At 37.5% G+C, this 27,525-nt stretch overlaps 1 protein-coding gene across 1 annotated transcript in view; it reads right to left on the reverse strand.

Annotated features, from left to right (window-relative positions):
* Nucleotides 1-27,525, reverse strand: part of MICU2 (mitochondrial calcium uptake 2) — a 1,974,490-nt gene that overhangs the window by 883,376 nt on the left and 1,063,589 nt on the right. Inside the window, exon 6 of the mRNA XM_044071592.1 lies at nt 11,439-11,486. Within this exon, the coding sequence (XP_043927527.1) occupies nt 11,439-11,486 (48 nt within the window). The remainder of the gene's footprint in view (nt 1-11,438; nt 11,487-27,525) is intronic.

The following is a 27,525-nucleotide window of genomic DNA, read 5'->3' on the forward strand; positions in this document are numbered from 1 at the left end:
TTGTTTTCTTGGACAGCAACTTTTTGCATTGATTATAAAGTTTGTTGATGCCAGATGTGCACCATGGCAGTTTTTTTTTTTTCCTTGGGGCTCTGGCTTTGATTCTTTCCACTACAGCTGAGTTTTACACTTACGCAAGTGATTGTACAGGGCTTTAGTGTAAGCTTTGGTGTAGTTACCACTTCCAGCTTGGGGTGGGGTTTGGAATGCACTTACATCTTCACCTAGTAGGGCAGAGTTTGCCTTGGTGAAGTTTTTTAGTCTAATTTCACCCTTTGTGAGTTCTAGTGTTAGTGCCAGCTTTACGGTGACTGATTTGTGGTCAGTTTTATCTAATGAAGTCCGACAGTTGCAGCAATGCATCTGTTTGACATGTTGGTGAAAACAATATCCAGAATATTTGTTCCCCTTGTTGGAGTACAGAAAATTTGCTCCAGGGCATTTGGATTAACAAAGTCAAGGAGCTTTTGCACTAGCGAGTTAGGGGTAGTGTAGGTTTCCCAGTTGATGGTGGGATAACTGAAATCTCCCATAAGCAGTGTGTTCTGTAAAATTTGGATTGTCTTCAGTTTAGTCAAGTAGGCGTTGTGGGTGTCGTGACTCATGCAGGGGGCTCTATAACTGGCTATGACTTGAATGGGGGTCTTATCCATCGTAACCCGGAACTGAAGTAACTCCACGGAATTGTCCAGTCTAACTAGATGGGAGGTGAATTTATCTCCAATATAGATTGAAACACTGCCTCCTTTGGTTTTCACACATTCATTTTGGGGTCTAAAGGTGTGTAAGCATTGCAGTCTTGCAAGGCCGGGGTACTGTCTGAGGCCTTCAACCAGGTTTATACGACTGCACACACATCTACATCTTCTAGTGATAGAAGTGCTTCCAGGGAGTGCAGTTTTTGGTTTAAGCTCCTAGCATTTAGCAGCATGACTCTTATTATCTTCTGACTGGTTAATTTCACGTCACATATTTATACATATTACAGTTTTGATGCCATGTGGAAGACAGAATGTGCTGGGATGAGGAGAGATTAATGTATAAAATACTTTAGGCTATATTGCTTAAGTTGGGACATTTACACTTGGTCTGTTTCTTAGACCAGTTCATATCTTAAATTCATGATCACTCTCACTAAGGGTTACTAATAACTTTTAAGGATTTTCTTCTTTCTGCTAGTTAAGATGAATATTTGTATTCTAACCAAATTTACAGACAGGATTTGTAATATTTCTTCAAAAGATGACACTGAATTTCAAGCTACTGCTTCTAAAAAACATATAAATTGACCAGTTGAAGATCAGAGCATAGTATCCTTGCGGAGGTTAATTGTGAACTAATTCATCCTCCAGAGATTACTTCAATTCTCATAAGGAGAAAAACTGAAACATGCTGAAAAAGACTAAGTATTTTAAGGTTCCATGTAAACTTAAGTATTTTAAGGTTCCATGTAAACTTAAAACATGTATATATATATATATATATATATATATATATATATATATATATATATATATATATATATACATACATATACATTTCAGTAACAAATAAGTTAGTAACCCCCAATTTTATATTGCTGACACCAAATTAATGCAAAAGACATAAATGCCTTATTAATATTACAGAGGATCGTGAGTCTGATTATGAGTCTGAAATGTGTTTACCCTAACAGTATCATCTATTCCCTCTCACAGAGCATCTTTTACAAGGACAAGTCTTCACAGAATATTTTACACTCTAAGAATAGCATATATTTTCCACTCTTCCAGTCCTATATTTTGGAGGAGCTCCAAAGGAGAAAATAATATTTTGAAAACATATTTTTATGCCTGTTCCAAAATTCAGCCTTGCTTGAAATAAATGGAATAAATCTGCAAATGTACATTGGATCTTGACCATTCCTCCATAAGTAAACAATCTTAACATGCCTTGGCTTCAAACTTCCTATTTCTAAACAAGACTGGAAAATTCAAGACTGCCAGACCATGGAAATCATCCAGCTTTCCCAGAGCTAAAGAATGTTGAATAGAACCAGCATATGCTTACCAGCCAACTTAAATAAAAGATCAATGTCCGATAGTAGTTGCAATTATTCTTCACTGAATGGTATCTTGAATGGTATTAAACTTTATTTTTTATTAACTTCTTAGTTACAATTATTCTCGATGCCAGTAACAGATAAAGTTGCCTTTTTGCTCATCTCCTGACCAACTTACTTACTCTGTCACTAGAATCACTTTTTAACTCTTTGTACTCAGGAAATTATACAGCTATCAGTCTGACACACCTGATATGCATAGCCATGGATACATCATAACAAATGTGAAAACCTAGGATATTACAAACCTTATCAGACTTTATCCCCATAAATTTGGCTTTGTCAAGGGCAGATCCTGTCTAATCAATGTGGTTAACGTTTCCAAGAAGGGAACTCAAGCTATGGACACTGGACACGCTGAAATTAAAGAATAACCGAGGCATTTCATACCGTACTTCATGATAGCATCGCAAACAAGCTAAATACACTACAAACTGAACTGTACATAATTAAGACTAATTGACGGTGCATGTGGATCATCAGAATGAATGAACATAACCAATGGGGTTCTCCAGGGATCTATGCTGGGACCAGTGCTATTCTGTACTCACTGATCTTTGGATGACCAAATTTGTGGATGATTGCAAACTGGGCGTCATCCTCAAATCACCCACATACATACAGGCACTTCAATAAGAGCGTACATTAACAAATGACTGGTATAGAAAAAAATGGACTCGCACTAAATGCAAAAAGTACAATACTGTTACATTTGGTAAGCAATCTTGCACTCCGGATTATAGTACAGACAACTCTCTACTTCAAAATAAGAATGCTGTGAGAGACCTTGGAGCAAGGATGGACAACTCCCTTCCTTTGACCATCATGTTGCAGCAGTAATCAGGAAGTCCTTTTACATAATGCAACTCATCACAAAAGGTTTATCCTCAAGATATAAGAAAGCCCTTACCCTCATTATATTCTGCTCTCATTAAGGGTATAACAGAATAAAATGACCACTTTGGAGCGTACTTTGCTGCACCCTTAAAACAAATGGCAAGACCATTGAAGCTCCTAATAAAAAAGATCATAGGTTTAAACCTCCTGAGCTAACGAATGAGACTGGAAGCTCTGTCCCTGTATTCAGTGCCCTATACAATCCTTATCTGTACCTAGCTTATTGCCCTAGGAGGGATTCAGTAGTCCAAGACCACTGATACTTCCACAAATCAAACAGTCCTACAAATTAATAGGATCAGGGATCGAAATCTACAACAAATAAACAAAACATGATGGCATGATAGGTTCATCATGCAGTGCCTACACCTAAACTCCCATTGCAAATTAAGTAGTGGGATATACTATCTGTAGATCGAATATACTACTTATAGATCGGAGTGTAAGTGATGTGTGCTGTATCTTTAAGAAGTGCGTCAAGGCTTTACATACATATATAAAATCCGAGACACGTGCACTCCGCGGGGCCATTTTATAAGAGCAGTCACAGTGATAATATGCATGAATGCAGTTGTTAGTTTGTATATAAGTTAAAGTCAGTAACCTTAAGTAATTATGTGTTTGTATAAAATAAAGCTGCTTTAACAGAACCCATGAAAATTCTTCTATTGTATCCGGAATGGGATAGTGACATGGTGTCAGAACCAGGATGGAAGAGAATAAAATCTGGAGCCATGAGGTGCAGAGACAACAGTGAAGGTAAAATGGAGAGGAGAGCACAAACAGAGCCAGAAAAGAATCAAAGGTAATGAAGTAAGACAAATTGCTTATTTGGTAGAAAAGACAAAAAGGGGCATTACAAGGGCACCAGCTGCACTATTAAGCAAGTAGAAGGCATGAAAAATGTAACTAAAAGGAAATATATAAAATAAATGTATTTGATGGAACAATTGACAGTAAAGCTAAATGAGCATGTATAAAGCAAACAAGTGCATTTCAAGCAAAACTGGGCAAGCTTAGAGTAAAACAAGTACAAGAAAAGTACATTGGGCATGAAAAGGGCATAAATAAGCAAAAAAAAAAAACAAATAAAAAGGGCACATTAAGCAGAAATAAAGCAAGGTGACTGCATGTGTTTTGGCAAAGTGCTATGCTTTGGCATAACTACGACTTTGTATTGTATCAAGGGCATAACTAAAGTTATTCAGAGTATCTCAAAGTATGTAAAAGTGCTTTCCGCATGTGCTTATTGCTGCACATGTGTTTTGAGAAGTTTACTGTGTGCAAAGTGCAACTATTTCGTGAAATACAGTCAAGTATAACCATTTTGAAAAGTTTCTTGTGCTGGCTGTGTCTATTCTCTAACTGCCACCATTACAGAGTGTTTTCTGCACTGCAAAGAATTGCCTAGCAAGGTACCACCATTCTGGGGATATTTCAGTGTGGTGTATGCAGTTATTCTCAAAGTGCAATTACTACGAAAAGTTACCGAGTTTAAGGCAAGAGTTGTCTGATTTATTCGCACTGTGTAATTATTTGATATTACATTAAGTGATTTCTTGCAAAAGACGGCACTACAAGAGTATTACAATGTTGAGCAAAGTCACAGAGATTTGTCAAATCCATAAAAACACGCAAGTACACTTGCGAGTGACAAGGGCATGGTTTTAGTTGGCTCTACAGCAAATGTAGACAGCATGCAACACATGGCAAGAAAAAGCAGGCCCAAGAATGTGGTAGCTACAGGGTTTCCAAGGAAGTCATGCAGCTTTCCAGCAAATTCTAAAAAGGGAGCAAGTTCCAGCTCAATGCAGTACAAGCATGAATCAGCAAACCCAAACTCTAACTTTACTGTTAACAGTCACAATTTTGGTGTAAATCATGAATCTAAAAGAGAGAAGTGCTTAGCATTTGGTCAGCAAAGTCATAAGTGTAAAAAATGGAACCACTTCCAAAAATGTTGTAAGCCTCACAACTGTAAAGAAAGGTCACACAAAAAAACAAGCTGATCAAGTAGAGTTGAAGCAGTCAGCTTTCTATGTTGATGGTGTATCTGTGCTTGATGAACAAGTTGATGCATTGAATTTATTAACAAGGGGCGAAGTATTTTGTACTGTCTGGATTAAAGGAAAATCCAGAGTTTAAAGCAGATACTGGTTCAAAGTGTAATGGTTCAAAGTGTAATGTTATGCCAGCAGACACATTTGCTAAAGTGAGAACTAATGAACAACTCAATGTAGCCAGTAGTGCGAGACTTGTTGGTTATGGAGGTGAAGAAATTCAAACTGAAGTTTCAGTGATGCTTTCATGTTATTTGACCAAGAACCGTTACAATTTGTTATTCTACGTAGTGAGAAGGCCAGTGCAATCTTTACTGGGTCTCAAAGATGGCCCTAGAATGAATCTGCTTTCTTTTAAAGAAGTTCATCACGTAAGTGCATTTTCAAGTTCTAATTTTTCAGAAGCCATTTTCTAATATACTGATATTTTCAATGACAAGTTAGGCAAACTTCCAGTAGTGTATTCCATGAAATTAGACCTAGAGTAGAGTTCCAATAGCTATGCAGGATAAAGATAAAACTCAGTTGGATAAAATGGTGCAGCAAGGTGTGATCTGTCCAGTCACTCACAGAACCAACTGAATGTATATCGTCCATGGTAGTTGCTCACAAAAAAAGGCTCAGATGACATCATAATATGTACTGACCCTAGAGATCTGAACAAAGCATTGAAGAGACCACATCATCCAATGCGCACAGTAGAAGAAGTTGCAGCTCTAATACCGAATGCCACGGTTTTCTCTACCTTGGATTTAGAGAGTTCATTTTGGCAAGTGATGCTTGATTGCAAATTTTCATTTCTAACTACTTTTGGTACTCCATTTGGCAGATACAGATTCCTAAGGATGTCATTTGGGATAAATTCTGCAAGTGACATCTTTCAGCATGCAATGGAGCAATTTTTTTTGGGTTATCCTTGTGCCATAATAGTAGAGGATTTATTGGTTGGAGGCAATGATGAAGCAGAGCATGACAAAAATGTGAGATAAACTTAAAGCTCAATCCTCTGAAGTATAAATTCAGACTTCCAGAAGTTACCTACGTTGGTCATTTATTCAAAAGTACAGGCTTGAGACCAGACCCGACCAAGCAAACCACTATTCCTGAAATATCAGCATCAGATGATGTACAAGCTCTACAACATTTTCTAGGCATGGTTAACTATTTAGGCAAGTTTATACCATATTTCAGTGAGTTGACAGCACCTTTAAGAGAGCTAACACTCAAAAATGTTGCATGGTCATGGTTGGACCACCACCAGAAGACATTTGAAGACCTTAAGCAGAAAACTGTCACTCCACCTACATTAAGATACTATGATGTGAACAAACCAGTTACTCTTTCCTGTGATGCTTCAAAATTTGGTCTTGGCGCAGTCCCACTTCAAAAGGGCAGATTGGTAGCCTATGCATCTAGAACAATAACCCAAATGGAGATGCAGTATCCTCAGATTGAGAAAGAGCTTTTGGGAATAGTATTTGCATGTTGAAAGTTTCATGATTATATTTATGGTCAAGCTTTTCAGACTGAAACTGACCACCAGCCTCTAGTTACTATTTTAAAAAAGCCTATGCATTCTGCTTCAGCAAGATGACAGAAAATGATGCGCAAATTGCAAAAGTACAATTTCAAAATGGTCTGCACAAAAGGTAAATTGTTTTTATCTGGCCGATTCCTTATCCAGATCACCCAGAAATACCACAGAACAGCTTGATGCCAAGAATTTTGACTTGACATGATGTCCTTGCGTAATTGTTCCACCACTAGACTTGATGAGTTAAGAGATCACACTCAGACTGATCCAATTTTCAGAAGCTCAAGCACTACATTAATGTTGGGTTGCCATCAAAGCAATCTAGTACACCACCTGAAATGCAAACCTACTCTCCTTACGGAGATGAATTGTTGATGGAAGATGGCATTATTTTCAAAGGTCCTAAAATTGTTGTTCCTGCTTCCTTACAAGACTATATCCAGATTTTGCATCGTGGTCACCCGGGATCCACATCCATTATGAGAAGAGCCAGAGAATTAGTGTTTTGGCCTTCCATACCAAAAGACATTGATAAAAATACTTTCTTCTTGCTCAATATGCCATAGTACTGGACCGCATTTGCAAAGAGAACAACTTCAGTTAAATTCAGTTCCTGAACTACCTTGGTCTATCATTGCAACTGATATCCGAGTGGAACAATCAACACTATTTAGTTTTGTTAGACTCTTATTCGAATTGGTTTGAGATTGATCTACTACCTAACCTAACTTCCACTGCTGTTATTACTAAGTTGAAATGTCATTTCTCAGTTCATGGTAGTCCACACCAACTTCTTTCTGACAATGGTACTCAATTTACTAGCCAGTTGTTTCAGAAATTTGAAAAAGAAATGGTCTTTATACATGTCACTAGTAGTCCTGAATATCCCCAGTCCAATGGTCTAGCTGAATGTGCAGTACAGAGTGCAAAGCAATTACCTGAAAAGTCAAATCATGACAATACTGATGTGTTCTTGAATTTACTTAATCTCAGAAACGTACCCCGTGACAATATTCTTGGCTCACTCGCTCAAAGACTACTTTCCAGGCAAACTAAAACTATGCAACCCATTAATTCCAGTCTGTTGAAGCCTAAACCTAAGAACAATAAAACAATCATGGTTCAGTTGTTTAAGAAGAGTAATATTCAGAAATCTAGTTACGACCGATCGAGGAGATAACTTTGTCCGTTGAGGGAAGGAGACACAGCAAGAATCCAGACAACAAAAGATATTGATCGAATAGGACACATCACAGGCATCTGTGCCGAACCAAGACTTTCCCTGATAGACTCTGAAGGTGTGGAATACAGCAAGAATCATAGACATCATCTTCCTTTATCAGAATCACCATCACCACATTGTTTCTGTGATGCATACTTCAAATCTAAGAGTGAATCGGACACTGTTCCCATACCAGAATGTGTTCAAAATTCTGATTCCATTCCAGAAAATGATCACAACATTCCACAGGTCAAACATTTTGCAGAGACAGTTCCAGTTGCTAAATCTCATTCACCATTTTATATCACAAGATATGGATGAGTATCAAAGCCTAGTGTGAAATACGCAACAATGTGAACTTGATTGTATACACCTGGATGAGTATCAAAGCCTAGTGTGAAATACGCAACAATGTGAACTTGATTGTATACACCTGTACACCTGTGTATTTAGCATTGTATAATGCATGACAAATAATTACCTGTGATTTCTGCATGCCAACAGACTAATAGCATTGTATGATCTATTTCTCAAAGAGGGAGGATGTAGATTGCAGTGCAAGTGATGTGCGCCGTATCTTTAAGAAGTGTGTCAAGGCTTTACATGCATATATTAAATCCTAGGCACGTGCACTCCATGGGGCCATTTTGTAACAGCAGCCATAGTGATACCATGCATGAATGCAGTTGTTAGTTTGTATACAAGTTAAAGTCAATAACCTTAAGCTTTAAGTAATTATGTGTCTGTATAAAATAAAGCTGCTTGAACAGAACCCATGAAGACTCTTCTATTGTATCCAGAATGGGACAGCGACACTATTTTCCTTCAAAAAGAGTGTGACATGACTAGCCTGTTCCTCCTTGAAAAAGGAGGTGGGACCTAAAAGGATGGGTAAAGGCAAGGTACAAATGACCACATGGCTCAACTGCCTTATTTCCTACATTGCTATTGGCTGTACTGTATTGGAGACACAGAAACACACATACTGTATTCTCCCTTATCCCTGGGCTTGGGTCAAAGATGAAAAGGAACTGGGACTATTGACCATCCTACATGCTCAGTTAACAAAGGTCAAAATTATAAGGAATTGTCATGAATGCGTAACAGAGTTCTCTCTGTCATGTCTGGATTACTTATGCGGATACATGTGATGTTGTGGAGACAGCCATCTTTTGGATATACAGAAGGGTATGTGACAGGCTCAGAAGGCTATAATTGTGCCATAAATAAGAAATGTGATCCATTAACACAGAACACTTTTGAACTGCACCATCATATTTGGAACAGTGGCCCCCACAGCAATCCTAGCATAACATTCATGCACTCTGCACCCCTCCAAAAAAAAAAAAAAGGTTTTATACCATTCAAGATGGCAGAATAGAAAGGGTTAGGGGTAGCTTTTCAGTGAGGCAGACACACTATGTGATGTTACTCCACGGCTTTTAGAATCTGGTCTCGAGTCCGCAAATTTTAAGTCACATTAACAACCTGGAACCCATAAAGTTAACAATAAATTAACCATCTCCACAGAGCTGAGCTTATACTAGGGCAAGCATAATTCTTCTAGCAACCACTGCAAGTGAGGCTATAGCCTAGTCTGTGAAGGAATCTGTGACAGGATATCATGTAGAACATTTTCTTACACAGTGTTTATCTAAACTCACTTTTATAGAATGCAAATTAAAGGACACACCCAGGGCAGTGATTGATGATGTCTGGTGCATTAGCCTTAAACTCCACTCTGTGATGCTTGCTCTGAGAAGTCTGATCATCTGAACAAGTACGGAATGTATGGCACTGCTTTACTGTAAAGTTTAGCTGGTTAAAAAAAGTGCATTCAGATTCTTACTTAAAAAAAAACAGTGTACATCTCATTTCTAGAATAAGAATACAGATTAAATATTATGAGTTACAGTGTGGGACACTGTACTGCATCACAGTGAATTTTTTCAAAACCAAATAAAAGGCAAAATTTTAGAAAGCAAATAAAAAGATGATGAACAAGGGTCTTGGCAGCTTGCATCTGAAAATTGAAAGGTAAAATGGAATTAGATGCATGACAGTCACATTCCTTAAGCCACTGCTATCCAGTTACTTACATGCCAGGACGAGTGGAGGACTTTACATACCTCAGATACAACTCCAATATGAGAGGAGTCAAATGGCTAAATGTAAACTTTAATCACAGAATGCAGAAAACACACAGGTCTTTTAAATAGCTGAACATGGACTAAACAATTCCTTTCTAGATCACATACTATGAAGGCTGGAAAGCATCTAATTAAATGTAGATATAGCTTTTAATATATGTAGGAGTTACTTTGTGAAAAATCAGACCTCCTTAAATACTCACTCCCTGCACATTCTTAATTGTTGCATTTAAAAAAAATGGTTGAAAAGAAGTATAATATCAAGTCTTGCAGTAAATTTGGAAGTTGTGAAATCAGTGTCTTTATGAAAGGGCTGGGTAGATAAAAAAATACACATCTTGTGCAGCATATTAAACCGTCTCTGATTAGTTCTGGTATTGTCTCTGATTCTAGAGTTAGGAGGTTGACAAATATGTTGCATACAAGTTTCTGAACTAATGGAAACCCCACCCAAAAACTGAAAAAGCATCCTTCCCATATCTTGCAATGTACTAACAGTCTGGATGGAATAACCCTTTTACTTCTAACATTTTATATGCTTTTAGTGATTTATAATCAGGGCAGGAGATGTCAGTACTACAGGCACTAACGCTCAGTTAAACTTAGGCAATCATTCCTAGTTTCACGCAAAGATTCATACAGAATAAAAATTTAGGAAACACAAGACTCTTCTGCTTTGAAGTGCACCTATTACTCAGCCAGATATTACACCTACACTGCCATAGACAAGTTAATATATTCAAATACCCTTCTCCATTTCTTGGACTCTGCAAGTGCAGTCTCCTCAGGTCTCAGATCAATAATTTCTACTGAAGGGCTATATTTGATCTATTCCACCTTATTCTAAAGTTTGGACACTACATAAACCCTTTATCAAACACTCCTTTCAGAAAGAAACTAGGTGAAACCACCAACACCTTCTTAGAAGTTCTTTAAAATGTAGCTGTACCTCAAACTATCCTTATTTAATGGGATACTCGCAAGTGTTTTTTGATAGCCCACATTTACTCAAGACTTGAATCACAAAACTGTGGTTTTCAAAATTATAACCTGAAATTAAACATCACAGATTTTTTTAGACATGAATACCAATGTATAAATTCTTAGTGAAGTAACCAAATGAGAAGTTACAGAAGGTGTTACAAAATCTCAAGAAGTTTTGGAAAAGAATTCCAGTTCTTGTCTAGGTCAGCAGAATTTTATATTTATCCAGTGAGGAAGGCTAAAAGGATATCATGCTCTGCCAACCAATACTATGCATAGTTCAAAGCCTGGTAAAAGCTTGGGTGGTCTACCTAAGAACTTCAAAAGTTCTACACAATTTTTTGTTTTCAATTGATTGTCACACCTGAGTTTTCTTCAGACATGTCAGCTATTCAATCTTTTCTCAAGAAATCTAATCTTTTACTCAGAGGAAGCAGTCTGACAGTAAACTTTCTTACAGCATTAAGTACTTAAATAAAAGATTACTTACTTATCAGAATTGTCAAGAGAAATAAATATTCAGTGTAAGATATCAACCCTACAAAAAGAAAAAGACAATTAAAAGCTGTCAGCAATGAAAAGGCTTAATTAGCGCCTAAAGAAATCTACTTATTAATCTAAAACTTACAAATGTCACTAGCTACACATAGCCTATGCTGAGCATGCATGTTATCTGGCAGTTGCACATACTTTCCTGAAAAAATCATATTGTACTTTTACTTCTACTATTAGAAATCTGGAAACAGTTCAGCCTTACCTAGAGAAAATGTGAATTTTGTCTTAGTTTAGGTTTGTTCAAGGAATGATGCCTGCATTTTTATTCCACAGGTATGAGTCTTCTGATTGGCGTTTATGGAAAAAATGCTAAAAAAATAAATCTAAATCTGCAGTGCTGTGTTTACTTTTGAGGAAAACTGTTTATGATTTCATTTATGTAATTTAAACTACAGAAGAGACTGCATGTGACTTTCAAGAGGAACATGCTTCCAAGATAGCTGCATACTGATCAACAGCTTAATGTCAGCTTTCCCAGTGTAAAAAAAAACTGAGGGAAAAAAAGATACAGTGATATCGTTAGCCTGAGTAAATTTCATTTACTGGCTACTAAGTACAATTCTAGACACCAGCAAAGAACACATTTAAAGAACACGAAAGAAAGAAAATCAACCAGAAAAGGTGAACAGCAAACATTGGCTGGGAAGAATCCTGCAGCTGTTTAGTAAAAATAGTCAAAGCTTCAGCTTTGATACAAGACATGACTTTCAGTAATTTTGAGGAAAAATAATAAATCAAAAGTACTCAGAGGTGATTAAAATAAATAAAACATTGAAGAACAATACAAACAACAAAAGGCTGGAATGTAGAAGAAACTTTAGCTATTCAGATGAACTGATAAAACTGCAAAAAATCAGAGGGTGAAATGAAGAAAAGTCTGGTTGAGTATGAGGATGGAGTTTTGATGACTTTGTTAAATTTGTGTGTGTACTGTAAGCCATATACCAAACACTTTGTCATTAAAGTTTGGATGGACACTAAAAGAATCGAAAAGTAAGTAAAGTAATTTTGTTCTTATTAGTATTTGTAGAAAACTTTTCATGATATAAATTACAAGTTATGCGCAGCAAAGCAGTTTTGTGCAATGTGTAATAAGATATTTCAAATGTGGGGCATATATTTTCAGTGACTGTTGAATGTGTTACAGATTAAAGTAAACAAGCACTTTTTAGTTGTTAGAAATATAGGCTTTAATGTGCAACAAGAGAAGAAAGGCTGGACAGAAGCATGTTTAATTTTAATATGATGTCATCTTGGGCTGATGGGGTATAGTGTAAAAGTGCACTGATTTTATTACATTTAGAACTGAGATATTTTCACTAATTTTTTATAAGTTATAAGGGTGTGTGTGTCTGGATTAATGCCCTTGGCTTAAGCTATAAACAAGTTTTTTTTTTTTTTTTTCAAGTAGGCTTTAAAATAAGACAAAATTATGAAAGCCATGAACAATGCCACGTTTCTTACAGATGCAAAAGATATTAGCTTGTTTTTGTTTTATTTCAATTAGCAAATATTCAACAGAAGCCAAGAAGTCTGCAGCTGAAGGCAATTGTACATTCTGTTCTGAGTGAAATTTACAAAGGTTCATTGCTGACTATTTTTCTATGCAGACAAGTCGTCTGCAGATGTAAGCAATTAATCTCGATAGTTCTGAGCATTCTTTGCTGAGGGAAATTAAAATTTAAAAGTAAAATGGCAAGTGGTTCAATGAAAAATAAAGTTGGAAAATATGGGAAATAAATACAAGATAGCAGCCTTCCTAACAGCCTTAATACTTTAATGCATTTAATAGAACAATACACAATTTAGTTTTATTTAAAGGTAGCTAATGCACTTTTTTCTTAGGGCTAAAAGGTGATGTCTTTTGAAAGCATACAAGCTGCTTTTTACATATGAGAGGGGAACAGAGATAAGAAAAGAACAGACACCAATCGATGCAAGTGGAAATATAAGCTGCAGCATGTGCTTTATGATGGATAACGTTAACTTTAGGTTAGGTAATGCCTGGGCATGCAGCTGCCAGTCTGAGGCAACTGTTCCTATCTGAAGTGTTAAACTTTTTTTGAAAATGTACATAGTTTTGTGATTTTGTTTTAAGTTAACAGGGAATGGGGTATTTTAAAAGTGTACTTAGTTTTTTGCTTGAGGGTTTCATTCACACAAAAAGTCCTGAAAATGTGACAGATTCAAATGGAGATGAGAAGAAACAACTGTATAAAAGATCAGTGTGTGCATCTAACACAAAAGTTGGCAATACATGTGCAAAAAAGTGTCATGTAAATTAGTAGTTCTCAGTGTGCTAATAATACTGTTTGAGCTTTGTGCCCCCCCAGCTTGTGCACTAATTCTACCTGTCCACTAGACAGTATACTCTTCACTCAGATCCTTCTTATTCTCTGTGATTAAAAATAACCGTTGAGCAGCCCTTTCTATGTTGTTTGTCTTTATAGTTTTTGTATCACTTGAGCCCCAGCTGTTTGCATCTCTATAGATTCCTCTTCATTGCTAGTGTATCTCCCTACTCTAATCTGAGCACAAACTGGCTACTAATAAGCAAGTCAATGTGAAGACACACATCCAACCTTAATAAATTTGGCTTTCTCATCTATCCTTCACAGGTACAGTCTGTATTATTACTCACCCCCCACCCCCGAGGTCTTCACTGATGCATTTCCCCTGCTTGTGCCTCTGGATTTGTCTGGTTTCTTTGCACTGCACCAGGTTCACACCCATTTTGCTAGCCACCTTCCCCAATACTAAGTCTTTATTAGGTTCCTGCTGTTTTTGGAGCCATCTTTAAATTATTAGTCTTCCCTCAGGACACAAATGCTCTTCAGCAGTTGAATTCTGCTTACTCTTAAAGTGTTGTTTTTAGCTAATTATTTGGATCTATACAACTGGTATTCAATATTCTGATTCTTGACTACTGCTCTGCTTATTTATTTCACTTGTTTGATTCTGCCATTCAGCAACAGTGTTTTACTGACACTACCTCTGCTATATTGTCTCTACTTATGCAACTATGCTGTACTAAAACTGCTGTTATAAATGTAATTGACTTGGTGTTGGCATTAGAAAGTGTTTACTGATTTAGCACTGCAGTTGTGTTTCTGCTGATTCAACTGTGCTGCTGTTCTTAAGTGTTCTTTTTACTTTTTCTTGTATGTATAGGATAATTTGCTGCTAAATGTATCATACATGATTTAATAACTAGTTTCCAAGCAAAGGTATGACACTGTGATGTGTTAACTGTTGAACTACCCTCAAATTTTTGCAGTAGCATCTGTTCTCCTACTATCTTCTCCTGCTCTCTCCGCTCTATCCTCAGAACTGTATCTTTTAATGCTTCCATACCTCCTCCTTACTTCTTTTAACCTATCTTTGTCTCATTCTACTAGCTTCACCTTCTCCTTTTCTCTCTCTTCACAGCACACTAGGGTAACTTTGCAGTCCGCAGCTACCTCCCCACTCATACAGTCTAAGAAGGAATCAGTACTGCAGAAGTAAAACAAGGATATACCCTTTTGAACCTGAAAAGCAGGGTCAGTCCACCCAGGCATTATAAATGTATGGGTTATGATAGAAAAGCTTTAACATTAGCAGTGTAACTTAGTAGTTCTCAGCGGGCTAATAAAACTGACTTGAGCCTTGTGTCCTCATCCCCCCAGCTTGTGCAGTAATCATAACTGTCCACTAGACAGTATACACTTGACTCAGATCCTTCCTCTAATCTGTGATTAAAAATAACCCTCGAACAGCCCCTTCAGTGCTGTTTTCCTTATTTTTTCTATGACTTGAACCCCACCTGTTTGTTTGCATTTCTATAGATTCTCCTTCATTGCTAATGTATCTCCCTACTCTAATCTGTACACAAACTGACTACTAATAAGCAAGTCAGTGTGAAGACACACATACAACCTTAATAAACTTTGCTTTCTCATCTCGTCTTCATTTTACAGGTAGAGATTGTATTATTAATCACTCCCTCTGAGGTCTTCCCAGTGCTTGCCTCTCTAGATTTGTCTGGTTTTGGCCCATTCCGTTCACCCTGCAGGCACACTCCACTTTCCTCCCTCTCCCAATTCCCTCCAACCCCCAGTGATCCTACCTTTATACTTCCCTAACTCCTCCCATGCCCATTTTCTTCCAATCAACCCACTTCCGCTCCAGCATTCTAATCCTCTCAAATTTCCTAACCTCTCCCTTACCCAGACACACTATACTTCCCACCTCCCACCATCACTAACAAGTGTCCCTCCCTCCACCCACTTACTTCTTGCTCTCCAACTATTCTCCCCAACACTCTCATTATTCCCATTGTCCACACTCCTTACTCAGCCAAATAATCCCTACCACCCCATCTCACATTTACTTCTACACATCTCTCATTCTACATCATGCTCTTCTCCACACCTGCTTTCTAACTTCAGCCTTCCTCATATCCCTCCCCCCTTCTATACCTTACTATCCTCCCTGGCTCCTCACACTCTACCACTACATATAACTTCTTCCTCTCAAACAATCGTCCCTCATTCCTTCTCCTCCATATCCCATGAACTATACCCTCTAAATACAACTCTCTTCTATAAATTTAAGCTCCCTCCAGTACCTCTCTCTGCTAACCCACTTCACTTCACAGACAATAGTAGACCTTTCCTCAATTCCACTACTAACCATACCACTCAACCGTACAGACTTTCGCAGAATGTCCAAATTTTTGCTCCCAATTTTTGGTCCATTTCACACATTGCTGTGGTTTTCTGGCAAATCACTGGCAAATCATTGAGGGTTAAAGTCATACAATAATAACAGACATTTGAGCTTCAGCCTTTCCCCTCACTATTGATGTCTTTGTCCAGATTTCTTGATCTAAGAAGTTGAGAAGTATGCTCCTAACTTACCATCCCCAATGAATCTCATCACCCATCTTTTACATCTAGTCTTTCTCTCTCTCTGTTTCTGGTGACATCCATCCCAATCCTGGTCCCACTGTACATCTGCTCCTCTACATCACCACAATCATCCTCCCCCAAAACCATCCACCTAGGTACAATCAAAACCCAAAGTATTTGTAATGAAATACCCAACTTAAACACCTGACTGTCACATAACAATCCTGACAGATTAACTGTCTCAGAAACCAGGCTCAAACTTCATATCAAAGATACTGAAATTCTTCCCCCATACTACCAAATCATATGGAATGACAGACTTAACAGGAAAGGAGTAGTAGCCATAATTTACTTCTCTAACAGTCTTTCCATACACTAACCCCATTCCTAAATTCTCTCCTGCTGAACTATCCATAGCCTTCCTAAAAATCAACAAACATAAACCTTTATGTACAGGTGCCATCTGCATTCCTCCTGGTGATAATATCCCCATCCTTGAACACATTCTCTCATGGTTCTCTTCCAATATCAAAAAGGAAACATTCATCCTTGGCGATGTAAACATCAACTGGGCCACCATCTCCTCACAATCTCTGACCCAAACAATCTCTAAATTCTCCCAGCTAATAAACTACCCTACCAGACGCAGTAAAGATGGCTCCTCTGGCAGTACACTAGACTGGATCTTAGCAACTCATCTCAACCTAATCTCAAACAGCGGAATTATACCTGATCCCCTTAGCGACCACCTACCAGCCTACGCCCTCCGATGTGGCTCTTCTGTCCAAACACAACATCAAAACATTCAAAATCAATTTCACCAACTTCAATCCACAGACATTTTCTGACTGTCTGAAAAAAATTAATTGGGCCCCCTTAAAGACTCTGCTTCTGGACAGTACAACTAATTACTTCAACAAAACGTTCCTAGACTTACTAAACAGATTAGCCCCCCTTAGAACAAAAAGAATAAAAGCCCAAACCGTTCCCTGACTATCTAAAGAAACCAGAAAACGAATGCACCTCAGAGAAAAATGCTGGAAGCAATAGCAAAAAAAAAAAAAAAAGTTAAACTCTCTAATTGAATTCAAACAACTCTGCAACTCAGTGAAGTAACTAATAAAGACCATTAAGACTTATTACTCCAAACTCTAATCAGAACATATTTCTAACACCACAAAGTTCTGGGATTGTATTTCTTCCCTTTTAAACCCTGGTAGAAAAGAATCCTTGCCCTAACCCAAACTCCCCAGACCATGAAATTGCATCTAATTTCAACCCCTTTTTTGTTGACTGCATAGTCAAACTAACCGCAATCTTTCCCATCCTCTCTCCCTCTCAAAGTCCACCATCCACTGCTTTTCCCTGTAACTCTCCACCTTTCAGTATTAAACCTATCCCTATCAGCAGCATAAAAAAACTCCTTAAACTAACGCCTTGCTCCTGTGCTCCTGATAATCTGCCTCCATCCTTCCTTAAGATAGCTGCAGACAGCACTGCCCTCCCCATTTCCATTCTTATCAACAGGTCTATCCAAGAAGCTTATGTCCCCTTCACTCTGGAAGTAAGCTTTTGTCACCCCTCTCCACAAAGGCAGCAACAACACAGACACTACTAACTTCTGTCCTACAGCTATTCTCTCACCTCTTTCTAAAATCCTCAAAAAGTGCAATTATCACCAACTCTTGCCATTCCTAACATACAATCATGTTCTTACCCCAACACAACATGGTTTCAGGCCTGGCCACAGCACTATCACTGCTCTTCTGTCCTTCTTTGACACCATTAACCATGCTCACGACTCTGGGAAAATTCTATCCACCCTTTACTTAGATCGCGCCAAAGGCTTTGACGTTGTCTCACATCCTCTACTCTTATCTCAACTTTCCTCCCTCAATTTCTCTCCTTCCTCCACAGCCTGGTTTACAAGCAATCTCTCCAACAGACAACAAGCTGTTAAATGGAAAAACTCCACTTCAACCTTTCTCAACAATCCTTCTGGCATCCCACAAGCCTCTACTCTCTGCCTCTTTCTTTTCAATATTTTCATTAATAACTTTCACAAATCCATAGATAATGCTACAATGATGCAGTATGCTCATGATTCCACAATCATCTGTACAGCAAACTCTCCCTCTGAACTCCTTCAAAAAAACTCTAACAGCCTTCGCCAATACCGAAACTTGGATGCTAAACAACCATCTCGCTCTCAATGATAACAAAACAAAAATCAAGATATTCTTTCCTTCAAGAAATTTCACCATAGACAAAAGTTCCTTTAAAAGAAAAAGCCAGAATAACACTCTAATCAAAATTGTACCTCACACCAAACTACTCAGAGTCACCACTGATGAACAGTTAAAATCTGATATCCACATACAAAGTATTATAAAAAAACCCCACCAAAATCTAGGTCTGCTGTATACACAAAACTGACATCTAATTGCTTCTACCAGACGTACTCTAGCCTCCTCCTACCTGCTCCCCTCTCTTATGTATGGTGCCCCTCTACTTACTCATCTCCAGCTTAGCCTAAAAAACAAACTGGAAATCTGCTACAACAAAGTCTGCAAATCTGCTACAGGGTCCAAATACTCCACCCATCACTGCCATTCCCTCCACTCCCTAAACTGGCTTGCGCTTCCTAATTACCTAAAATTCATACAACTCACCACTGCTCACAAACTCATAATACAACCCTCCATCTGCCCCTCTCTTTCATCTATCTTAACCCCTTACCTCCTTAGTCATACTCTTAGATCTGAAAACAAAAACCTCCTTAAAATTTATAAACCCCTACTTCTATCACACTCCTTAGCTAAACAATGGAATTCTCTCCCTCTGCTGTACTCGCACAACTACTCTAATTTCAAATCTCTCCTCCATTCTTATCATTTGTCAAACTGGGACTGTTCCTGCTCCTTTCCCACCTAAATTACACTGTTGTCTCTTTAAACCTTCCTTCAATCTCATCTTTTATCACCTCTGATCACTAACATTATTGTTAGAACAAACACTATACTTGTACAAACACTTTATGACTTGTAAGTTTAATTATATTCTCTGTATTACTTTTGACTTTGTCTATATTTTAACATTTGTGTTTTTAAACATATACTCCCTGACTTTGTATTTGTATTTTTAATTGTATACGTATGCTTCTGTACACTGTATATTCCATACTGCACTTGCTATATTCTGTTAACTGCTTTTGGAGCTTTTCTTTCCAGCCCTCCACTGAAAATGGGCTCTGCTTGACCCAGTGGACTTCCCTGGTCAAACTGGAAATAAATAAATATGTAATAACAACAGCTTTTTATCGTAATGGCTATGCTATCTGTAGATCAATATGTGTGCATGTATCTTTAAGAAGCTATCCAAGAGCTTGCACAAGTATATAAATACTAAATGCGTGCAAGTCTGACCGCCATTTTGTAGTAAGCTGTTGAGATGTAAGCATGTATGTATGTAAGGTCTGTCTGTTAACAAGTTTGTTTGTATTTTATGATGCTGCTATCCATCCTGATGTGTTTCTATGTATTAAAGCATCTAAACGAAATACCCCACCTGCTTGTCATCTATGTTAGAGAGTGATGAGCGACATGGTGTCAGAAGCAGCATGTCTGAAAGACTTGAAGCCAGTATGGAATCCAAATTCTTCAGTTCGAGATCGAGAAGCACTCAGTTGAAACTGGAGGAATAAACAGCTGTGAATCATCCCTACAACACGCAAACTTTGCAAACAGGTCAGAAACGAGTTTCAGATGTTAAAACTTGCTCAGCACTATTTCTAATTTGCAAAATATGAAATAAGGCACACAGAACATTCTAAACAACATTTGCATAAACTGATATGTCTGATATTAATAAAATATTAGAATTACTACGGAAAATGTTTGAAATAAAGTCCGAATTGCACAAAATGAATAACATAAGGGGAAACTACCACATTTTCTCTTAGCATGCATTTTTCGTATTAATCAGCGATATCTGCGTTATCAGAAGTGTACAAATTGTTTGCATGTTTGTGCATACAGTAAAGTTATTTTGCAGAATACAGCCATTACAGAGCATATTTTGCAAAGTACAGTACTGCAAATAATTTATTGTGCATTTGAATATTATAAGCTCACAGAACAGTTTGTTCGTACATAATTACAAGGGCCATATTTTTAGTGTGTTTGTTCATACTTTGTGAGCATGGCAGACGGACTTCGAAAGCCCAGTGCACTTGTGTTTGACATTAATATTGCAGAAAACTAGAGAGTATTTGAGCAAGTGTATGACATTTTCATAAAGGCTGCATTTCCTGATAAAGATGACCATACAAAGGCATTTATTCTGCTTAATTTAGCTGGGTTAGAAGCCACAGAAAGGGAATGTTAATTTGTGTATGCACCTGCTATCTATACATGAGAGGGGAAAACAGTCACATTGTTGTACCGGCTGAGTCAAGGGAGGACCCAGAGTGCTTAAAACCTAAATTTATAGAAATCTGTAATGCCCATACAAATGTTACAATGGAAAGGCACTTATTTTATATAAGGGATCAAAAGCCTGGTGAAGCTTTTGCAGCATATATAACAAGACTTGAGAAATAAGGCTAAAATGTGCAGATCTGGTGATTTAAGGGAGAAGTTGACAAAAGACAAACTTGTGCGTGGTATTAAAGATGATGCTGTGAGAAAGATTTTGCTTTGTGATAGTGATTTAACTTTGAATAAGGCCATTGAGATTTCTCAGACGTACGAGCTCACAGAAAAGCACACAAACGAGAACCACTCTAAAAGGCACAGTGACAAAGCTCATGATGATAGTATGCCTCGCATAGTGAAAAGAAACAGGTCCAAGCACATGGCAGCAACTGTAGTCCCTGCAGCACTCACTGGTAAACCCCAGAGCTTTCCAGCAAATTCCAGAGTTCGTACAGTCTCAGTGACGCATAAAAGTGAGTCAGCAAACTCAAAGCATGGGCCTCATCCTAGTTTCATTGCCAGCTGTAGTAAATGTGGTGGAAGTCATGAATCTAAAAGAGAGAAATGTTTAGCTTTTGGCCAGCAATGTGCCACAAATACAATAAATGGAATTGTTTCAAAAAGTTTTGTAAATCAAAAGGCCCACATTCTTTTATTAACAGGAAACATTTTATGAAACAAATTGATCAATTAGAGAGTTGCATCCCTACTTTATGTTGATGGTGTATCAGTGCTTCATGAAACAGTCAATGCAGTAGACTTAAGGGCAAAGGATGAAGTATTTTGTACTTCTTGGATAAATGGAAACCCCATGGGTTCCAAGTGCAATGTTATGTCAGCAGAAATGTTTGCTAGTGTGTATCATGGTGAAAGGTTTGATTTGGCAAGCAGTGCAAAGCTTGTTGTTTATGCTGGTCAAGAAATTCAAACTGAAAGCTCAGTAGTACTTTTTGTGTTAATCTGCTGGAGGAAGCTATAACTTGTTATTTTATGTCAACAGGCACATCCAGTCATTATTAGGGCTCAGAGACAGTTTGAAAATGGGACTGCTTTCATTTAATAAGGAAGTCCACCAAGTTAGCTTGCAAGACCACTACTCTAATTTAGCCCAGTACATTTTTTCTACTTATGCTGATCTTTTCGAAGAAAAACTAGGGAAGCTTCCAGTTGTGTACTACATGAAGTTAAATCCAGACGTCAGTCCAGTTATTGGGCTACTTCGAAAAGTTCCACTAGCCATGCAGGACAGAGTCAAAGCAGAGCTAGATAAAATGGAGTAACAAGGTGTGAATTGTCCAGTTGCTACTCCAATTGAATGGATATCTATCATGGTAGTAGCTCAAAAGGAAGGCTCAGATGACACTGGAATATGTACTGATCCACGAGATTTGAACAAAGCACTGAGAGGACCTCTTCATTCAATGCGCATAGTCGAAGAAGTCGCAGCCTTGATACCAAATGCCACTGTTTTTTCCATCTTAGATGCAAAGAGTTCATTTTGGCAAATTCAGCTAGACAAGAAATCATCACTGCTCACTACTTTCAGTACTCCGTTTGGCAGATACAGACTTTTGAGAATGTCATTTGGGATAAATTCTGCAATTTAAGTCTTTCAGCATGCAATGAAGCAACTTTTTTCTGGGTATCCTTGTGCTATTATAGTTGACAACATACTAGTAAGGAGGTCATGGTGAGGCTGAGCATAACAGAAACATCAGAAAAGTTCTGGAAAGGGCATGTCAAGTGAATCTTAAGCTCAATCCACAGAAATGCAAATTAAGGCTACAAGTTACTTATGTTGATCATTTATTTACCAGTTCAGGCCTTCGACCAGACCCCTTCTTAGCAAAGAGCCATTCTCAATGCCAGCTCCAGACAATGTTCAAAGTCCAGCGACATTTTCTTGGCATGGTTAACTATCTAGGCAAGTTCATTCCAGACTTGAGTCAAATATCAGCACCACTCAGAGTTGACATGTAAAGATGTATCATGGTCTTGGTTAGAGCAACACCAAAGAGCATTTGATGTCCTGAAACACAGAATTGCTAGTCTACCAAATTTCAGTTACTATGATGTTCACAAACCAGTTACTCTTTCATATGATGCTTTGAAATTTGGTCTAGGTGCAGTCACTCTACAAGAGGGTCAACCTGTTGCCTATGCATCAAGAACTCTTACCCAAGCTGAAATGCAGTATCCCTAGATCGAGAAATATCTTTTGGCAATTGTGTTTGTAAGTTTGAAGTTCTATGCTTATGTTCATGGTAGACCTATCCAGTTTGAAACAGACCACCAACCTTTAGTCACTATCTTTAGAAAGCCTATGCATTCAGCTCCAGCCAGCCTGCAACATATAAAAGGCAAACTTCTTGATCTTGCGTAGATTATCCAGATCACCCAGAAACACCACAAAACATCAGGAGAATGCGAACCTTGATTTTGAAGTCACAGAAGTGAAAAATATTTCTTCCACATGTCTTGATGAGTTGAGAGATCACACAGCCACAGATCCAGTTTTACCAAAGCTCAAACACCATCAATCAAGGATGGCCATAAAAGCAATCTAGTTTACCTCAAGAAGTTTGTCTGATAATGGTATCATTATGAAAGGTTCAAAAGTATTTGTTCCAAAGTCCTTGCAAAAAGACTACATTACTATCTTGCATCGTGGTCAGTCAGAAACCAACTCTACTAAAGAAAATGGTGAGAGGACTAGTATTTTGGCCTACTGTGTCATTAGAAACAGAGAGCACTTTAATCTTGTTCCATGTGTAATAGTACAACGCTACATCAGCAATAGGAACCACTTCAGCTAAACCAGATTCCCAAATTACCTTGGTCGACAGTAGCCACCAACATTTTCGAGTGGAATGGTCAATTTTATTTGGTGTCAGAAGAACCTTACTCTAACTTGTTCGGGATTGGCCTACTTCCTAATCTAGCATCCAGTAATGTTGTTACTAAGATGAAGCATAATTTTGCAGTGCATGGTAGTCTGCAGAAAGTTATTTCTGACAATGGCATGCAGTTTACAAGCCAACAGTTCAAAAGTTTTGCCGAAGAATGGAACTTTACTCATGTCAGGAGTATCCCTAAGTATCCACAGTCAAATGGTTTGACAGAACGTGCAGTTCAAAGTGCAAAACAGTTACAACAGAAGTCAAAACAAGATAATAGTGATGTTTTCCTGAATCTCTTGAATCTCAGAAATGCTTGTGAATCTCTTGAATCTCAGAAATGTTCCGCGTGTTAAAACATCTTGGTTCACCTGCTCAGAGACGTCTGTAGAGACAAACCACAATCACATTACCAATCGGTAGTCAATTGTTGGTTCCATGTGTCAAGAACAACAGGTCACTGAAAGCCAGTCTGTTGAAGAAATGCTTAACCGAAGTCCTACTATGATAAAACCAGCAAACTGCTCAATCCATTATGAGAAGGAGAAGTGGTAAGGATACAAAACGTCCAAAGGTTATGGTCGGATTGGTGTCGTAAAGAATATTTTGCCGAGAGCCAAGATCATACATTGTGGAATCACAAGGAGCAGAGACTAGGTGGAATCGGAAACATTTGAGACTGGTGTCTGAGCCTATGCCACAGCGCACAGCCTGTGAGAAAGACCATCTCAGAGTGAGTTGTCTGGTGTTTCATTTCTTGAAGAAGTTTCAGAGAATATTCCCATTCCTGTGACAAATCCAGAAGTTCCTGATACAAGTTGTTCACCAAGGTCTGCCCCTGTTGCTAAATTCAGTCAAGATTGTTATGTTACGAGATTTGGTCATACCTCCAAACCATGAAGCAGATGCAAGACAACCTGGACATGAACATTTTGCTTTGTTTCTAATGTCTATAGTAATGCATGTCTAACTCTAATATTGTTTTTATGAAGGGCAATCTTTTTAAGAGGGAGGATGTACATCAATATGTCTGCATGTATCTTTAAGAAGCTATCCAAGGGCTTGTACAAGTATATAAATACTGAGCACATGCAAGTCTGACTGCCATTTTGTAGTAAGCTGTTGAGATGTAAGCATGTACGTATGTCAGGTCTGTTAACCAGTTTGTTTGTATTTTATGATGTTGCTATCCATCCTGTGTTTCTATATATTAAAGCATCTAAATGAAATACCCACCTGCTTGTTATCTATGTTAGAGAGGGACGAGCGACACTATCCATAATATTTTGGATCATAAATAGCTTTACAGAAACAGACAAAAACAGCACTGAATTATATTAAGAAATGCAGAGTGCAAATAGCAATGCTGCAGGAGCTACATTTGGAAAGAAATGAGCATGTGAATTTGACATGTAAAGGATTTCAGGATGAATATTCAGCAGGATTGCAGGGACAAAGGAAAAGGGGAGTAATTATACTAACTGCTACAGGGACTGCAATAGTGACAGAAAAGGAAGAAAGACAATAATGGTAGATTCGCAATAGTGATGGTGTACTGGAAAGGTGGAAGGATTATGGCATGTATTATATTCCACTAAAAGCTGCTATTATGGAGCTTAAAAAATTTGGGAAAAATAATCGGATTTTAGCAGGGAATATTAATTATAGGTGGGGACTGGAAATTGATGCACAATAGTGAGGATATATCAAGAGAACCTAGAAGGAAAATGTAGCAAAATAGGGTCAATTTCTGAAGAGATTTATGAAAATATTTGAAAGCATTTGGTATTGAAGATGTAAATTCAGTAGAAGGAACTCTCAGAATTTGCATATTATTCCCTAATGTATAATATAATAACTGGTCTAAAGCAAATAGAAATTATATTTCACAAAAACATGGACATTTAATTGAAAGCTTCAACAAATAGTCAATAGCTATTTCAGATCATTCATCAATAAAAACTAAGATTAAAATGCAGGGTAATAAAGTAAAAATCAGAAAATGGCACTTCCGCATCTACCTGTTAAAAAGAGAGGAATACAAGGAATGGGTTAATAGAAATTATTTAAAAGTTATTAGGAAATATACAAATATCTTCAAAAGTTCTATCTAGTGAGAGGGATGAAATGAAAATATAGTTTAAAAATAGAATGGAAATAAAAGAGAAAGTGACAAGGTTAAGAAGTAATAGGAATTAATTAGAAGGGGCTGACAAAGGTTAAAGGATTGCAGAATGAGGGGAATCTCACAGAACAAGAAAAGGTGCAAATGTGCTGTGCTATAGAAAAACTAAGGAAGTATCTGGATAATATGCATGAGTATAGATTGTTAATAACTCCAGAACACAAAAACTTTTAGCACAAGTTGCGGATCAAAATAAAAAGGGCTGTGCCAAACATAGGAAGCTTATAACAAGAAAAATAATCAGAGATCCTGTAGAGATTTTAGAAATACTTTGGAAATGTTATGAAAATGTACATAACACAGAGAATTGCAGAAATCAAGAAAGAGCATAAACGGAAAAATTTAAGGAAGACTTAAGTATGCCAAGGTTAGAGATAGATGAGGTTCAACAACTAACAGTTAAGACAGGAGTGGAAGAGATGAACATGATCATGTATAATCAATCTTCAGGCAAGCCTCTAGGAACAGATTGTATTCCCTGTTGAGGTTTGGAAGTTAGGAGGGAAGAAAGTGATACGGTCCTAGAAGATTTTATTTAACAGTATTTGAAAAGGAAGGGAAGCACCAACATACTGTAAGAAAGATGTGATGACTGTATTTCCTAAAGATGGTAAAGACCCATCAGATGCAGCTTCCTATCTACCCATTTCAATTTTAAACAACGGTTATAAAATGTTTATGTCTATACTAATTAAAAGAATGGCAAAGATGTTACCAAAGTTTATAGCTTAAGAACATTGTTTCTGTTACTGGGTCTTGATACAGAGAAAGAGTTCAGTAGAGTAAACTGGAAATTTATGATTAGTGCGATGGAAGCATTTGTATTCCCTGACATAACTATAAGGTTAATTATGAGGATTTATGAAGAATTGGAGGCAAGAGTTAAAGTCAGATGGTTCCTCTCTGATAAATTGTTTGAATATTGGAACCAGGCAGGGGTGTCCACTTTCCCCTTTATTTGCTTTCTATTTAGAGCCTCTGGCAAATAAAATAAAGAACTCAGAAATGCAAGGCTAAAACTGGTATGGTAACCATGAAAAGTTGGCTTTATTTATAGATGATACTATTTTGTACATGATAATTCCAGAAAAAAGACATTTTAGTATTGTGGAACATTGAGAGAGTTTCATGTCTTTTTGTAATATAAAATGAATGAAAATAAAGCAAAGGCTATAGCTATAAATTATGTGCTCACACATGAATTAATTCAGCAATACCCATATTTATGGGGGCATAAAAAGAAGTATGAAATAAAAAGACTTCTGTTGTGGCAGCTGAGGATATGTGGGAATAGACTAAACAAAAGACAATACAAAATCTGACAGATTGGAAGCTCTTGTTTATGGTTCTGGATAATAAAATACAAGAAGTCAGAATATTTTTAGTCCTTTTAATTTATATACAGAACAGGCATATTATTACCAACCAGAGAAGTTGTGGACAATAATAAAGAGATAAAGGAATTTATCTGAGAGGGGAAGGAGGGAAGAGTCAAGTGTAATAAGATGATCATTCCAACAGAAGGAGCTGGTTTAGGATTACCTGACTTGAAGGGAAATTTTACAGCTATAGA

Source organism: Protopterus annectens, chromosome 5.part0 (assembly GCF_019279795.1).
Source record: "Protopterus annectens isolate FY-2018-M chromosome 5.part0, PAN1.0, whole genome shotgun sequence".
Lineage (NCBI taxonomy): Eukaryota > Metazoa > Chordata > Ceratodontiformes > Protopteridae > Protopterus > Protopterus annectens.